The 15,297-nt window shown below is 54.5% G+C and overlaps 5 protein-coding genes across 5 annotated transcripts; 3 read left to right on the top strand and 2 right to left on the bottom strand.

Moving 5' to 3' along the window:
* Positions 1-1,091: 1,091 nt before the first annotated feature.
* PG997_002083 (beta-glucosidase 1 precursor) lies at positions 1,092-3,806 on the top strand (the record flags this gene model as incomplete). Its single annotated transcript, XM_066806398.1, has 4 exons — positions 1,092-1,318; positions 1,369-1,757; positions 1,815-3,408; positions 3,446-3,806. The coding sequence occupies 4 exons, from the start codon at positions 1,092-1,094 to the stop codon at positions 3,804-3,806; spliced, it is 2,571 nt and encodes an 856-aa protein (XP_066673694.1).
* A 2,589-nt stretch (positions 3,807-6,395) lies between these two features.
* PG997_002082 (uncharacterized protein) lies at positions 6,396-7,790 on the top strand (the record flags this gene model as incomplete). The annotated part of the gene is made up of 4 exons (XM_066806397.1): positions 6,396-6,400; positions 6,461-6,951; positions 7,026-7,587; positions 7,616-7,790. The coding sequence occupies 4 exons, from the start codon at positions 6,396-6,398 to the stop codon at positions 7,788-7,790; spliced, it is 1,233 nt and encodes a 410-aa protein (XP_066673693.1).
* A 1,127-nt stretch (positions 7,791-8,917) lies between these two features.
* PG997_002081 (uncharacterized protein) lies at positions 8,918-10,197 on the top strand (the record flags this gene model as incomplete). The annotated part of the gene is made up of 2 exons (XM_066806396.1): positions 8,918-9,262; positions 9,343-10,197. 2 exons carry the CDS (start codon positions 8,918-8,920, stop codon positions 10,195-10,197), a joined length of 1,200 nt encoding a protein of 399 aa, XP_066673692.1.
* A 1,006-nt stretch (positions 10,198-11,203) lies between these two features.
* PG997_002080 (uncharacterized protein) lies at positions 11,204-11,979 on the bottom strand (the record flags this gene model as incomplete). Its single annotated transcript, XM_066806395.1, has 3 exons — positions 11,204-11,355; positions 11,525-11,640; positions 11,741-11,979. 3 exons carry the CDS (start codon positions 11,977-11,979, stop codon positions 11,204-11,206), a joined length of 507 nt encoding a protein of 168 aa, XP_066673691.1.
* Positions 11,980-12,803: 824 nt separating this feature from the next.
* Positions 12,804-13,874, bottom strand: PG997_002079 (uncharacterized protein; the record flags this gene model as incomplete). The annotated part of the gene is made up of 3 exons (XM_066806394.1): positions 12,804-12,913; positions 13,006-13,382; positions 13,474-13,874. The coding sequence occupies 3 exons, from the start codon at positions 13,872-13,874 to the stop codon at positions 12,804-12,806; spliced, it is 888 nt and encodes a 295-aa protein (XP_066673690.1).
* Positions 13,875-15,297: the final 1,423 nt, after the last annotated feature.

Raw genomic sequence — 15,297 nt, 5'->3', positions numbered from 1 at the left:
TGGTGCCTGTGTGCGTGCCCCGGATTGACAGAGGTTACATCGGCCCTTCTCACTAGAAGTCGAACCTTGCCCGCGCCAACGTGGGCGCCCGAGACTGCGGGAGGTGCATCGAGCTGGGTGAGGTCACTGGAAGCGTTTGTTGTTGTCTACCCCAACTGAAGCCAAGCCAACACCCCCGGCGGCCCCAATTGCCAACGGCCTTTTTGATCGCGTCCGGATGGACCTTTTCCCCCATATCCCACCGGGCTCCAATCTTGGCCATGTATTGCAACGGCTATGAGGCAGAATCAGGCAAGGCTCAGCTGATTATCCCTGCGTGACTTTTATATTCCCATACATGTACTTACCGCCTCTTGAAAGATGTATGCATGCCATGTATTCAAGTGGTTAATTCCGCGTCTGCACTAGGTAAAGAACACATGACTTGGACTGACCAGCCAGAATCGATCAACCCGCCTACTTTCCTTAGCTCGGACTTTTCGCTCGTTGGAGCTCGTGTGGAGAGTCAACAAGCGGAGAACCCTGTCACTTACATGCAGCGAGGCGCACAATTACAGGTAGCCAGTATGTACGACGTGATGCATGCCATGCCTGCTTACCTGCGCTCGTCAAAGTAATGTGACGATCGACAGCGAGGCAGGCCGCGAAGGCTGGCTGACAGGGAAAAGCCGAATTGTTGCTATATATGCATCCCACTTCTCCTTCTGGATTGTGCAGACCTCCCTCTTCCCTTCCTGGCCAGCGCCATTTGTTGTTCGGCTTGCCTCCCTAGTCGAAAACTTCTTCGTGGTCTAACTTGTCGCTCTCCATCACGAAGGCCAATAAGCAGCAAACGCTTTCACGATGCGCTACGCTCTTGTTGCCGCCTTAGCGGCCTGCAGTTCGGCTGCAAGCGCGCAACCAGTAAGTTGAACCATCTATCAGCCTCTGTTTTGCCCCTCAATATCCCGTGTGAGACATGAGCACATAAAAGATTCCACGAGGAGCCGCTGCACTTATTCCCCTCTCGGGTCTCTTTCGGGTTCGCCCAACCCAATTTTCTTCCTCCGCCTTCATGACAACATCTGGTTCCCGCACTCGATGTAGACAAGATGGCGTTCTCGAAATTATTCGGTTCAGCTCTCGTACTGGCCCAACTTGCAAGTTCTAACCATGTGCAGGTCGAGGAGCGAGCTGAGACTGCCCATTCGGAACCTTTTTACCCATCGCCGTGGATGAACCCCAAGGCAATTGGTTGGGAGGATGCATACGTCAAGGCCAAAGACTTCGTCTCTCAGATGACCCTGTTGGAGAAGGTCAACTTGACTACCGGTGTCGGGTACGTACCACAGCCCTCGTATCAAGAGCCAATTGCTAACCCTCGTGAAGCTGGCAAAGTGAGCAATGCGTGGGTCAGGTCGGCTCAGTCCCCCGGCTGGGCCTCCGAGGCCTTTGCCTGCAGGACTCTCCGCTCGGTGTCCGTTTCGCCGATTATGTCTCAGCCTTCCCTTCGGGCCAGACTGTTGCGGCCTCCTTTGACAGATCGCTCATGTACCAGCGCGGCAAGGCCATGGGGCAGGAGCATAAGGACAAGGGCGTGAACGTCATGCTCGGTCCCTCTGCCGGGCCTCTTGGCCGTCACCCCGAAGGCGGAAGAAACTGGGAGGGCTTCGCTGCCGACCCGTGGCTGACCGGTATCGGTTTGGCTGAGACCGTCAAGGGTATCCAGGATACTGGTGTCATTGCTTGCGCCAAGCATTTCATCGTAAACGAGCAGGGTGAGTATTTCGCTGTCCTCGCAAAACTGAAGCGCAATGCAACTAACATCTTACCAGAGCACTTCCGACAAGGCGGCCCCAACGTGTCGGACGCTATCTCATCCAACGTCGACGACAAGACTATGCATGAACTTTACCTCTGGCCCTTCGTCGATGCCGTGCGGGCTGGTGTCGGTTCGTTCATGTGCAGCTACAACCAGGTCAACAACTCGTATGCTTGCCAGAATAGCAAGCTGCTCAACGGAATCTTGAAGAGCGAGCTCGGCTTCCAAGGATTCGTCATGAGTGATTGGGCTGCTCAACACTCCGGTGCATCAAGCGCGGTTGCTGGCTTGGACATGACCATGCCCGGCGACGTCGCCTTCAACGATGGCAAGAGCTATTGGGGAACCAACTTGACCCTGGCCGTCATCAACGGGACCATTCCCGAGTATCGCCTGGATGATATGGCTATGCGCATCATGGCCGCTTTCTTCAAGACGGGCAACGTTATTGAGCAGCCCCAGATCAACTTCGACTCTTGGACCAAGGACACCAACGGCCCTATGCACTATTACGCGAAGGAGGGAGAACAGCAGATCAACTGGCATGTCAACGTCCAGCGCGACCACCGCAACCTCATCAGAGACGTTGCTGCTAAGTCGACCGTTCTCCTGAAGAACGAAAACAATGCTCTGCCCCTGAAGTCGCCCAAGTTCCTTGCTGTTATTGGCGAAGATGCCGGACCCAACCCCAAGGGGCCTAATGGCTGTTCAGACCGTGGTTGCGACGATGGAACACTTGCCATGGGCTGGGGATCCGGGACTGCCGACTTCCCTTATTTGGTCACTCCTCTTGATGCACTGACCATGAAGACTGCTGACGATGGCACACGTCTCGAACACGTTATCGACAACTATGCATGGGATTCTACGAAGACTTTGGTATCTCAGGCTGACGTCACTGCGCTGGTGTTCGTCAATGCCGATTCCGGCGAGGGATACATCACAGTTGATGGCAACGAGGGTGACCGCAACAACCTGACTCTCTGGGGCAGCGGCGACGAGCTCATCAAGAACGTATCTTCGCTCTGCAACAACACGATTGTCGTAATTCACTCCACAGGTCCCACCGTCGTCACCGAGTGGTACGACTCGCCCAACGTGACTGCCATCCTCTGGGCTGGTCTGCCCGGTCAGGAGAGCGGTCGTTCCATCGTCGATGTTCTCTACGGCAAGGTCAACCCCGCCGCCCGCACCCCTTTCACTTGGGGTGCCAAGCGTGAGGACTACGGCACCGACATCATCTACGAGCCCAACAATGGCGCAGGTGCACCCCAGCAGGACTTCACCGAGGGTGTCATGATCGACTACCGTTACTTCGACTACAAGAACATCACCCCTATCTTCGAGTTCGGCTTTGGTCTGTCTTACACCACCTTCGAGTACTCGAACATCAAGGTAGAGAAGAGCGGCGCTGGAGAATACAACCCCACCACGGGCTCTACCACCGAGGCCCCCACGTTTGGCAACTTCTCGACCGATCTGACCGATTACGCGTTCCCCAGCGAATCGTTCCCCTACATCCCCTACTACATCTACCCGTACCTCAACACCACCTCCTCGGCCGCCGAAGCGTCCCAGGACCCCGACTACGGCCAGACTGCGGCCGAGTTCCTCCCGCCCAATGCGATCGCCTCTGAGGCCCAGCCCCTTGCCGCGGCCGGCCCCCGCCGCCTCTGACGAGCCCGGCGGCAACCGCCAGCTCTGGGACGTGATGCAGACCGTGACCGCGACCGTGACCAACACGGGCTCGCTCGTCGGCGACGAGGTGCCGCAGCTCTACGTCGCGCTCGGCGGGCCCTCGGACCCGCCCGTGCAGCTGCGCGGCTTCGACCGCATGCGCATCGAGCCCGGGCAGTCGGCCGAGTTCCGCGCCACACTGACGCGTCGCGACCTCAGCAACTGGGACGTCGCGAGCCAGAACTGGGTCATTTCAGACCACCCCAAGACCGTTTACGTCGGGCCTAGCAGCCGCAAGTTGGTGCTCAGCGCGCCGTTGGAGTTGTAGAATGGGGGAGACTGCCCCGTGATGGTCGGCGGATCAAAGAAAAGAAGAAGCATAAAAGCATCGACTAGATTTGATGCCAAAAGGGGGCTAAGGCTGCCCTTGAAACGCTACGAAATACTTCCATAGTGTATATACTTAGTCCTAAAACTTAATCAACACCTTCATGAATCAACTTGTGTGCAGTTACTGTCGGTTCGTGTCAGTCACGTGTGTGTGTCTTGGCTTCGTGGAGGTCCAGATGGATGATCCCTACGCTCCTTGACCACAAACACCGATCGCATCTACTTCTTCTCGGAAGTGCAACCTTAATAAGGTCCCGAGATGGGGTTCCCCGGTGTCCCTCGGCTGCTCGGGTGAGGAGTCAAGGGGCATCCGGACAGAGAGGATCTGCACACGTCAGAATCCACCACTTGATCAACATCAAGAGTTGATCTGCGTTTCCATTTCCTGGTCAAGTATGCTTGACACACATTTGAAGGTGTGTGTGTGTGTGTGTGTGGCTCAGGAAGATGCTGTAGCATTGCTCTCTGCGCGACTGTAGACAGGAAGGATGGTATTCCGTTTCTTACTCTGGTTTCATATCAGTGGTTCTTTATTATAACGCTACGTCATATGAACAAAACCGTATGATCTTTCACTTGGATATAACTTACAGTATGGTCGCAGCAGGCAAGAACAGATGAAGGAGAAATCTGCTACTGGCAGAGTCCAAAGCTGGACGGAAGCTTGCACCACCACCGGTTTCATTGATGTCCTGCACTCTACAACTACAAGCTTCGCCTGGTGCGATACAGCAGCCGAAAAGCATGAAATAAACATATTCATCCGGATAATGTGTCTGACTTGTCAAATCTGTTGTCGTTGTTGTTTTGTTTTGCCGTTTTGATGTGTGGCTGGCTCGTCGGAAGGGGAGTCTCCTGGTGGAGCCAAGGGTTCTGGCTGTTTTAGGACCTCAGCCACTAGAGCCAGCGCCCCAACGCCCTACAGCGAAGCGCTGCAGGAACTAATGCCAGGTCGTTGTTAGAGGCTTGTCGCTCCGTTCAAGTGTCGGCAGTCGCCCGCCACAACCCACGCTAGACAGGCAGCTTTACCTTCCAATTCAGGTGCGACATGTTCCAAGGGAAGGGAATTGATGAGAGTGCCATCAATCGTTCTGTTCATCACTCGAGGAAAAAGTCACGATATCGCATGAGCGCCTGACGCCCGCTTCATTTGCTCGTCGAGGTCGTTTCCCAATTCACGTCATTTGCATCTGATCAATCGCGCATTCGGATGGCCGATGCACCAAGTTATGTCGCATTGACACAGTGACGCATGACATGCTGGGCATCGGAAACCAAGCTCTTTTATTCTGGTCCCCTACGCCATTGATTGATTGAAACGGAAATTGAAAGTTTGGAGGAGAAGCAACAAGAGGCCCTTATCTTAAGGATCTGGACATGGAAACTTGACACAAGCTTCTTTGCTGTTTGGGTGTAATCCGGGGTGGCATCGTGGTGGGCTGTCAGTTTCCGAGTCCCCTGTGATCTTATTTGTCCTTCCAGGTTCCTGGGCATATTGTTATATTGACAAATATCCAGGTAAGCCCACCTGATGATGATGACGCTTCAGGGTGCCATCGAATAAGCCATGCTCGTGGGGATTGGGCATAAGAATAGGGACATCCTTTTCCTCTTGGAGCAATGGGTCGCGTGCCTCGTCTTGTCTTTGGGTTCAGCTTGACAGTCGCGGCGGGACAAGCGGGGCCAAATAAGCCCAATCCGGGTTCACTGCAACCGCCGGGCGTCCAGCGTTGAAACGGTTCGTGGTGCTTGGCCTCCGTAATGTGGTACTGCTTCTGGGCTCGCGACGAAGCGACATGGAAAGGAAATTCAAGAAATATGAGAAAAGCACCGGCCGAAACAGTGCACGTAGCTTGATCGACGAGCTTAACTGGAGTCTTGGGTCGCCGTCGTCGCGCGCCCGGGTCCTGATTGGCCTGGGAGCCACCCATTTGAGACGGCTAGTGTCACGGTACCCCCGACCACGAATGCTACCACGCCCGTTGGAAACCCAGCAGGCTCGGCGCCAAGGCCCAAAAGTTTGGGGGAAGAGCGACTCGGAGCCTATGCGTTCGAAACATCGCAGTCAGCCAAGAGGCCATCGAAACAGCTCGAGTTGGAGGCGAATACGGCCCCTGCGACCCCGGGAGGCGCTGCCAGCGATCGGAGGGTTGGCCGCTCTGGTTATCTGCCATTACTCATCAGTAGATCATCTCTCGGCTGGCTTGGCTTTTAATCTTTCTGGGTTCTGTTCCTGGGCTTTCCCTTTCATCCCATCTCACAACTAACTTTCTTGTCATCATTTCCTTGTTACGGTTCTGAGGGCCGGACCCTGTTGAGATTTTACTATTGACTTCTTCGGCAACAGCTGGACTGCATTCTTTTGGTGTATATTCTCTTCAACTACTTTCTCCTCATTTCTTTTCTGTTTGGCGAGTTTTCGGCGGGAGAAGAAAATAAAAAAAGAGGCACGCTTGGCAGTTTTGAGGCGTGCGAAAACACTACGACTTATTCGAGTCGAAACCCCGAAATCACATACATCCACAAAATGAGGTAAGGACGCACGTCGATGACATACTATATCGAGAGCTCTGAGCTAACCGACCAATCCAGGCGAGGTTACCGTCGTGGGCAGGAGATCGCAGATGCCTTGCGCATCGAGATCCGGGATCTGGAGGACAGGGACGACCTCGGTCCTCGCTCGTCGCCTAGCTCACCCGACTCACCAGCCTCAGCTGCTAGCTCTCCCTCGCCGACGAGCACTACGTTCTCTCCAGGCGCCACGAAGACGGCATCGCCGCCGCCCGGCGTCACTTCGACGACATCACCGCCGGCCGGAGCCGTAACGACTGCACCAACAGCTCAGCCCGTGATCGCTACGTCCGTGTTATCCTCGACGACTTTGGTCAGCTCCGTGTTACCTGCGGGATCGGACATTATCCCCAGTTCTATTGACTCGAGGCCGTCGTCTACGATTCGTCAAACAAAGCCTGATGGCACGGCGAGTGCGGTGCCGGCCAATGGTATTGCCGAGAAGGGAGGGGATAATGGAGGCGGCGGAGGTGATGGGATATCGAAAACTGCTATCGGTTTTGGAGTTGTTGGTAAGTCACCCTTATACATCGACGAGCCTTCCTATCATGTGCAGCACGGAGATGCTAACGGTGTTACTCTTCAGGGGCTGTGGGGTTCCTTGTTGCGGTCGGGTTCCTGATCTGGAAGTTCTGGTGGTGTCGCAGGAAGAAGGCCAATAAGGACCAACCGCCGAGGGCAGAGCTGATTGCCAGCGACAACGCCCGCCCCGGCGCCGGCCCAGGCGGCGGAATGAAACGGTCCGATTCGAGCGTCATGGGCTCGCTCATGGGGCACGCATACCGAGCGGAGGAGAGCGGCAGCTTGTATGACCACCAAGTCGGCGGCACGTACATGGACGAGAAGCGTCGTCCCGGTTCCCACGACGACCGGGACCCGATCCTCCCGCGCGAGCCGGAGCCTGTAGCGAATCCGAACGGCGACCGCTCCGAATCGCCCGTCGGATCCTGGCTCAAGCGGCAGTCAACACGCATGCTGGACCCGCTGACGGCGCGGGCAAGCATGACGTCGAGCGCGGCCGGCGGGTTCAAGATGACCGAGCAGCCACGGCCCGACGACAGCGTCAGCCAGTTTGGAGGCGACCAGATGCCGCCTCCGCAGATGATGGACCCGCGGTTCCAGCCCCCCGTGCCGGCGATGCCGCCGCAGTACCAGCCGCAGCAGCCGACGGGGGAGTACTACTTCCCCCATCGCCATCGACCCGCAGAAGGTCCCGCCGCCGCCGGCGCCGTATCGGGTTTCCATGGCCGAGACCAACCGGACCTCGGGCACGTGGAACACTTGGGGCGTGCAGCAGCACCGGGACAACAAGCCTAAGGGGTGGAAGGCCAAGCTGGCTGCCCGGTCGTAAGTTGATGATGATCATCGGCCGTAGCACGTGAAGTGAAGCAGGGTCTTCAGAAAGAAGAAGAAGCCGTTGTACGTAATGAGCCAACGCATATGCTGGGCTGGGTGGCTGTGGTGGCGCTGTTCGTCTCTTGTTCAAGAAACACACGAGTCCTTGTTGTGTACAGGTCAGGCCAGACGCCTCTTGAGCCCGGTCCAGCTGTGTATATATAGTACGAAGATATTTAATGCTATCAAAACTAGAGATAAAAAAACTTAAAAAGAGAAAAAAAAAAGTGCGACACAAGATACGGTCACTCGCTGACGAAGTTCCACCTGTTTACTTTGATATCAAGCTGCACCTTATTTTACATCAATATGAGAGTCCTCGCATTTCTAGATAAATGCCGGATCTTACAGTTCCAGGCATAACAGTGGCGCGACGAATACATATGTGGGATAAGTATATGGATGGCTGCAATATTATAGCTAGCCGGAGTAGGGGAATAATTTAAGGGGTAATAGTCAGTTCTGCCACGTATATAAGGAAAAGGGGTAACTACCGAGTATAACTCTCTAGAATCACATCATATCCCTTGGCATGATATACAGACCAGCTTGAATGATGATGGATACCATAACCTGGCCCCGGCGATGCGTCTTCCGGACAACCTAGTCGGCGCTCAACCTCGTCGTCGCCGACTGAAGCTGTCGGGCTTACGCGTGATACGCAAATGTATCGCCCAACCAAAGATGTCCATTCCGGAAGGTCCATGAGCCTTCACACGCCGTGATATTGCATGGAACACCTGCAGAATGTTGCTCACGACCTCTTTCACTGGCACTCCTCCCATTGAAGTTGCAGCCCTTGCCCCGACCTCCAAGAAAAGCCCACACACATACCAACTACCAAAGAAAAAAGTGAATCTCGATTTTAACCTGCCTTGTTCTTCGACGATCATCCGGAAAAGCCTTTCAGCTCCGGCAGAAATTGACTAGTACCTCTAAACACACACACACACACACACACACACATACATACATACATACATTCATACACGCACACACACTCTCTCTCTCTATTTCTCTCTCTCTCCTCCTCCTCTCCCTTGCTCGGTTGCCATCCATACCCCGAGCTTCCCGTAACTCGCAATGGGCTCTACCAACGTCACCATCCCCGCGACGGAGTTTCCCAAGTTCCCCGAGCTCGCCCTCGAGCTCCAGCGCATGATCTGGAACCACGCGCTCGACCAAGAAGGCGAGGAGCGCCTGCACTTCTACCACCGTGGCAGCAACCGCATCCTTCCCACCAAGAACAACATCAGCGCCATCCGCGCCGCCACCTGCGAGTCCCGAACCGAAGCGCTCCGGCGCTACACCGTCGAGCTCCCCGTCATCGCGATGACGCCGCTGCCGGCTCAGCCGGTACCCGACCGGGAGATCTGGAGCTTCGAGGACTGGGTCGTCGAGACGGCCGACGTGCGATGGGGATCTCGAGTCACGAGCAACAGTCCGGCATGCTCCGCCCGAGCCGGAGTCTGCGCGACCGGTACTGGCACCACCACGCCATGGCCGAGTACGCCGAGGGCTACGAGGTGTACATCAACAATCAGCGGGCCACCGACTTGCCCTCCTCCTGGCACACCGGCTACGTCTACCTCGACCCCGAAGCCGACCGGTTCGCGCCCAGCTACGACGTGTCCGACGAAGACAACGCGGAAGGCATCGTCGACGACGCCGGTTGCGGGGACATCGTGTGGTACGGCGGGGGTTTCCCGGATCTGGTGGCGTACCAGATGGTCTTCGACTTCAAGGCCGCCATCCTCGGCGAAGAGTCCCTGCACCGGGACGAGATACAGCGCCGCCACATATCCCTCCCGCTTCCCGATAATGTACTTAACCGGATCCGGAACGTCGTCAACCTCGATATCGTTCCGTACGGCAAGGATCCCGATATGTACCGCGGCCCTGTCACGAAACGCGCGTTCCTTAGTGTCTGGTACTCTGAGCATTTCCGCCAACTCCAAGCCATGGTGAACGAGCCGAACCCCAGAGCGCTGAAGTGCCTGATCCCCGAGGTCGAGTCGCGTACCGTGGTCGGCAAGGTCGAAAGAAGAACTGCCGAGTGCCTTCGCATCTTCGAAATCCCCATCGTGTACGACCCTATCGTGGACGACTCGGAAGATGAGGATAATGAAGACAACGAAGGAGACGAAGACGATTCGGACGATTCGGACGACAACGATCTGGGCAATGAATACGACGAGGAGGACGAAGACGAGTGGGATGCCGAAGACGATGAGGGCGAAGAAATCGCAAAAGTAAAGAAGGACTCGGCGAAGAAAAGAGAAAAATTACAAGTCTCTAAGAGACTGACTGGGACCTTTGTGGTCAATGTGGTGGCGTATGTTCACTCTTATGCGGCTTCATAACGGGGACGACTATCCAAACACCAGCCCCTTGTCCTAAGTTGGTCTACCTCTCGACCATGATCCACATCCTGATGGTTTTTATTGAACCCAGCAGCCAAATATACGAATAAGGATGTAGTATCAGCTCTGATACATGAACACACACCCGAGCATGAGCGCCCGTATACATATGCACATAGTGCAAAGCCCTCCTCCCCACCCTCAGAACGAGAATTCTAAGGTCTAATAGGACGCATACAAACGTCTGTACACAGCTTCGACCTTTGAGAATTTATATGTTCAATGAACCTAATGAAAGTCTCCTACCTTGACCTGCTTCTCAATGTGCTGAACAATCCTCTACTGATCACTATGGTGAACCCTTTTCTTATACACGATGCTACTGACAAAGAAATCGAAGGCGAGAGAGACGGAGAGTGGGAGCCGGCAGGCTGCGATGACTATCATCTCCCTGGTAAGGCCCTCTGAGAACGGCCTTGGCATATCTCAGTTGCTCGATGATGATTCTAAATGTGTCACTACAATGATGCGGGATAGTGGTAAGCAATGAAAAGCACTAGGCCACGGTTTTTATGGATCTGATGTAAACCCATGTAGCCATACATTTATTAACTCGACTGTGGGATATATGTGGTTACCAAAGCCCAGGAAGAATGCCATGGTGTTTGTGGCATGCCCTACGGCCCAGCTCGTATCTACTGAACATCAAATACGCAAATTGGTGTCACTAATAGGTGCCCAGGTCCAACGGTTCCAAATATTTGATTGATACTACTTCATTTAGCGAGTTCAAGATATATCCGAGCCCATGCAATTTCAACCTCGAAGCACTTTCAACACAAGATAGTGGCTGTTTCGAAAGTTGAAAGGCCGTACATAATTATGCCACCGAGCGCCCAAACGTCTGCACGCTTCATCATAGCCCCCTTCATCATGCTGATCAGCACACGCTCCTCGTACACAACGTGTACATTGTGCTTCTGCTGTTCGTGACGAGCTCAGGCAGCTAAGAGGCAAGTGGCAGTGACATTGTAGTATCCCGAACGTGGGAACCAAGGGTCATGTTCAGGAAAGTTGCTTCCTCAGATTCGGTGCACGGGGCGGCGGTTTGCATGAAGCAGTGTAGGAATCCGTTGGGGTTGACGGTGAGGCAATAATCTGTTAAGTAGTGACCTGAAGGTCACCACGAATAAGTCAGCCATCGGTTCCTGCAAGGGTATGATAGCCAAGACGAAATGCCAGGCTGGGTGGTTCCAATAAACAGGTGTGCGTAAGGCTATGCCTCCTCCTTTCGAATATCCCGGGAAATGACAGCAGCAAAACTTACCCGTGTCCACCGTGTACCTGCTGTAGACTGGCGTCGTGCTCGGTCTGCACCAGCATGCCATGGTGTGACCATCGGCCTCGAGGTCACAGACGCCGCAGCTATCACCGTAAAAGCCACTGTGGTTCGTTGGAGATGGTTAGTTTGTATTCGTCGAACCATATTGAAGCATAGTATGGACAAAGAGGGTGCGAATGAATGTTGGGGGATAGTCCTTACTTCTCTTTGGCGAAGAGTCCAGGGGCGTCAGCGAAACCGTAGCAGAAGTTGAGGTTCATCTTGCTGCAGACCCACGGAGGACCCATGGGAATCGTCGTCTTGCAGTAGGCCATCAGCACGCGATTGTTGATGATGGCGGCGCCGTCGTAGCATTTGGAGGACCAAGCGTCCTCGTTGCCTCGAGCCAGCATAGCCATCAAGGCACAGAGGAAGAAGCCGAGGAGGGACAACTTGGCCATGGTGAGATGATTCGGTTGTCTTGGCGGGTTGAGCGTTTCGGGTGTGTGGTGCTTGCGCAAGCTGCTGCCGTCTGTCTGTCGGGGTGTTCAGGGGATAGTAATCTGATGGGTTCAAGAGAGAGCGGAAGGGCGCGAACAAGTGACCGCGTAACAGAGAACGGACGAGAAATGGGGAATGTGTATGGGATTGTGTGTCTGGAGGGGATGGAGTCTGAAGACTGGAGAGAAAATCGATGTCGTGGGAAACTTTCCACGTCAGGACTGCCGCGGCCTGAGATCTAGATAGCGCAACAGGCAGACCTTCCTGGTGAGAGGAAGGCGCGCTTTACCACAAGCTGTCCCTGCCTGCTGCATTCGACCTCCGGTTACTACTTGGAGGTATATTAGCAGTCTGAGGAAGGCGCGAATGCAGGAACGGCCCCTTCAACTTCCAAACATTGCTCTCGATTGCCAACATGAAGCTGCAGCTGGGCGGAAGTATGACTCGAACTATTACCTAAGGTAATACATCAATCATCCGATTGCACCTACTTCAAGCAGGCACAAATTGATGGCAACGGAGAAGTATGGCTTGTTGCGGTCGTTTGGACGCCAGTGACCCACACACGCACATCAACTGACTGGACTTGCTTGCACCGGCACACCAGGTCAAATCACATCGGACTTCGTTGAGTGGCGGTCTTTACTCGTGAGTATGATACGAAGGTTAATGATTGCTTGGGTAATAAGCTATCTACTTCCTTGAATGAAATGTGGCATTATAGTATCAAGGTCCATGCGGACTCTGGGAATAGAATCGAATGTGGAAGGGATGACTGTGCCCTTTAAGAGTTCAACGATGCGAACAGAAACCGATCTGTAGTTGACGTCATATCCGAGGTCGAGTTCTTGAGGAAGCAATTGGCGTACACCCTGACCACATTGTCCGACAGATCTAGGGGAATTCCAAGTCAATACGATTACCGACACAGGGAATGGCGGCATCAGTAACTTGGGGGAATCATGATTCTTGAGCTTGAGACTTACCGGCGCCGAATGAAACACCCTGGCAATTCTTGGTATGGCTCGCGCGGTTGTAGCTCACGCACAGCCGCATGCAGTCGTTGTACGTGTAGATGGTGGCGCTGAACAGGTCGAAGCCGCGCCCGGGCTTGTCCAGGCCGCAGGCCAGGTTGAAGCTGGCCTCGTAGTCGCTGCCGTACTTGATGGTCACCTTCTCGCCCGCCAGTTGGGGGCAGTCGAGCGCCAGCTGCACGCCCGCCGTCGGCGCCGTGTAAAGGCTGGTGGTACCCGTCGTGCTAGCGACCGTAGTAGCTGCCGCGACTGCGTTCGTCGACGACGCGGCCACATCGGCAGCTGGGCGCATACTGGACGCTCCTTTGGCGCCATCGTTATACGCACTCCTACGGGAGAGGTCAGCAAAGGTCAATGTGAACTGCCCTGACCAAAAGACGACATTCGTCCTCAGTGGTGGATCTCAGGGGGATAACATACTTGACAGCCATACTTCCACCAACGCCACCTCCGACCGCAGCGCCAATGATCAAAACTATCAGAACCACCAGCGTGATGAAGAGCGCCCGTGACATGCCGCAAATGGTCGCATCTCGCTTCGACCCCAGACCCTTCTCATCCACGCCGCTGTCAGAACTGGTGCTCTTTCCCACCACGTACCCGTACGGCGAGTATGATGTCGTAGGGCAAGCTGCCTGCGATACTGGCAACGTCTGCTGATACTGCTGACTAGATTGTTGATACTGCTGCTGTGGTTGCTGAGGCTGCCGCGTCTGCAGGTCATAGATCGGGACATAGGGCTCAGGGTCTCGTGAATGGTCCCAGACTACTTCGGGAGGGTTTGCCATCTTGTCAACCTCAGGGGCATCGTTGGCGTCCATAGTGAAATACCACAGGGCGCCTAGCCCTCGATGTTTGGAGAAAAGAAAGAAAAGGCCGTAATCGAGAGGGCGGACCAGGGAACAAAACCCAAACGAGAAATCGACGGCGGTGGTCACTCAACGATATGAAGACTCCGGACTTGGTCTGGTTTCCACAGCGAAAACCTCCTCTTGTTTTTCTTCCTTAGCCGGCCAGGCCACTTGATGATTAGGAGAGGAGAAAAGCGATTCACTTGGACTGGCCATAGTGTCCCAGAGGGTGCTGGAAGGAAAAGTTGCCTGTGTCGGAAGGGAAATACGACTGTCTTCAAAGCTACACAGCGCAGCAGTCAAGTCGATAAGACGATCGATCATCCCCCGTCAACCCCGTCGCGGTGTCCCAACGCTACGCAAGTAAGCAGCAAGGGTGCAGGCGGCAGCGATTGCATTTGAGTGCAGCACGATTGAGGAATCCCCACCGCCTGTTACCGTGTATGGCTTCGTGTGGCAGCCAAGAGTCAGGCGCGACGCCCCTTCAGGATAACAAGGGGCCAGAAACGGAGTGATCCTTCGAGTCTTGACTTGGTGCGGATCTCCTAGTCGCGAACCATCTGCCGCTGTTAGGTGTTCCCACCCTGACGCGAACACTCGCGTCACCGTTCTCACTGCGCATCTATCGGACATTATTCGCAACTTCATTTGATAGATCAAGGTGGTGAATTCTGCGAAATGAACCCGTTAACGTGGTAGTGGGGGACTTTGGGGGCGATCCACGATATCGAATCGCCCTGCCTTTTCCCCCTTGTTTTTGATGAGACCTATGGCGAGCCTTCCGCTACCTCGCTTAATGGATATCTTATGGACACATTGGGGTCTAGGCGCCTCCCAATTGACAGAATTGTAGATGATGTGGGTGCATTGTTTTCCGATAGGACTTTGTGCCTCGGACATGAAGTAAGCTGCTGTAATGAGATGTATGTAGAAAGTTGTGGGTTGAGGTCCTGTGGGGGGTTTCTCAGACACAACCGCAGTATAGCAGGAGACGCCCAAGCGAGAGCAACTGGGACCCCACGACACCGGCCGAACATAGGCGCCGTCACCCAACCTTCCAACACATGAGATACCTACATCACTTCTCAGTAAGCATCGAGTTCTACTTAAGTGATGCGGCCCTTGATTGTATTCATATTGATTGGCTCTTCTCGTACTCCTCCTATGTTTCTTAACTCGTGCGATTGACTGAACTAACAAGGAGCCTCAGTGGCTGGACAGAAGGTCGGCCTGTTTCGTTTCCTTTTTAGTGAGTGCGCGATCCATCATTAACGGTTTACAGCTTGACAGCCCAGTAAGACAGCCCACCAAGAGCGCCCACTGAAGAAGCTCATGGCAAGAAGCTCATGGCTGGACTACCCCACTATTTGAGGTAGCGTACCTCTCGAAACGC

Source organism: Apiospora hydei (genome assembly GCF_038363865.1).
Source record: "Apiospora hydei strain CBS 114990 chromosome Unknown utg000003l_segment0_segment0, whole genome shotgun sequence".
NCBI lineage: Eukaryota > Fungi > Ascomycota > Sordariomycetes > Amphisphaeriales > Apiosporaceae > Apiospora > Apiospora hydei.
This window is presented reverse-complemented; position numbering and strand designations above follow the sequence as displayed.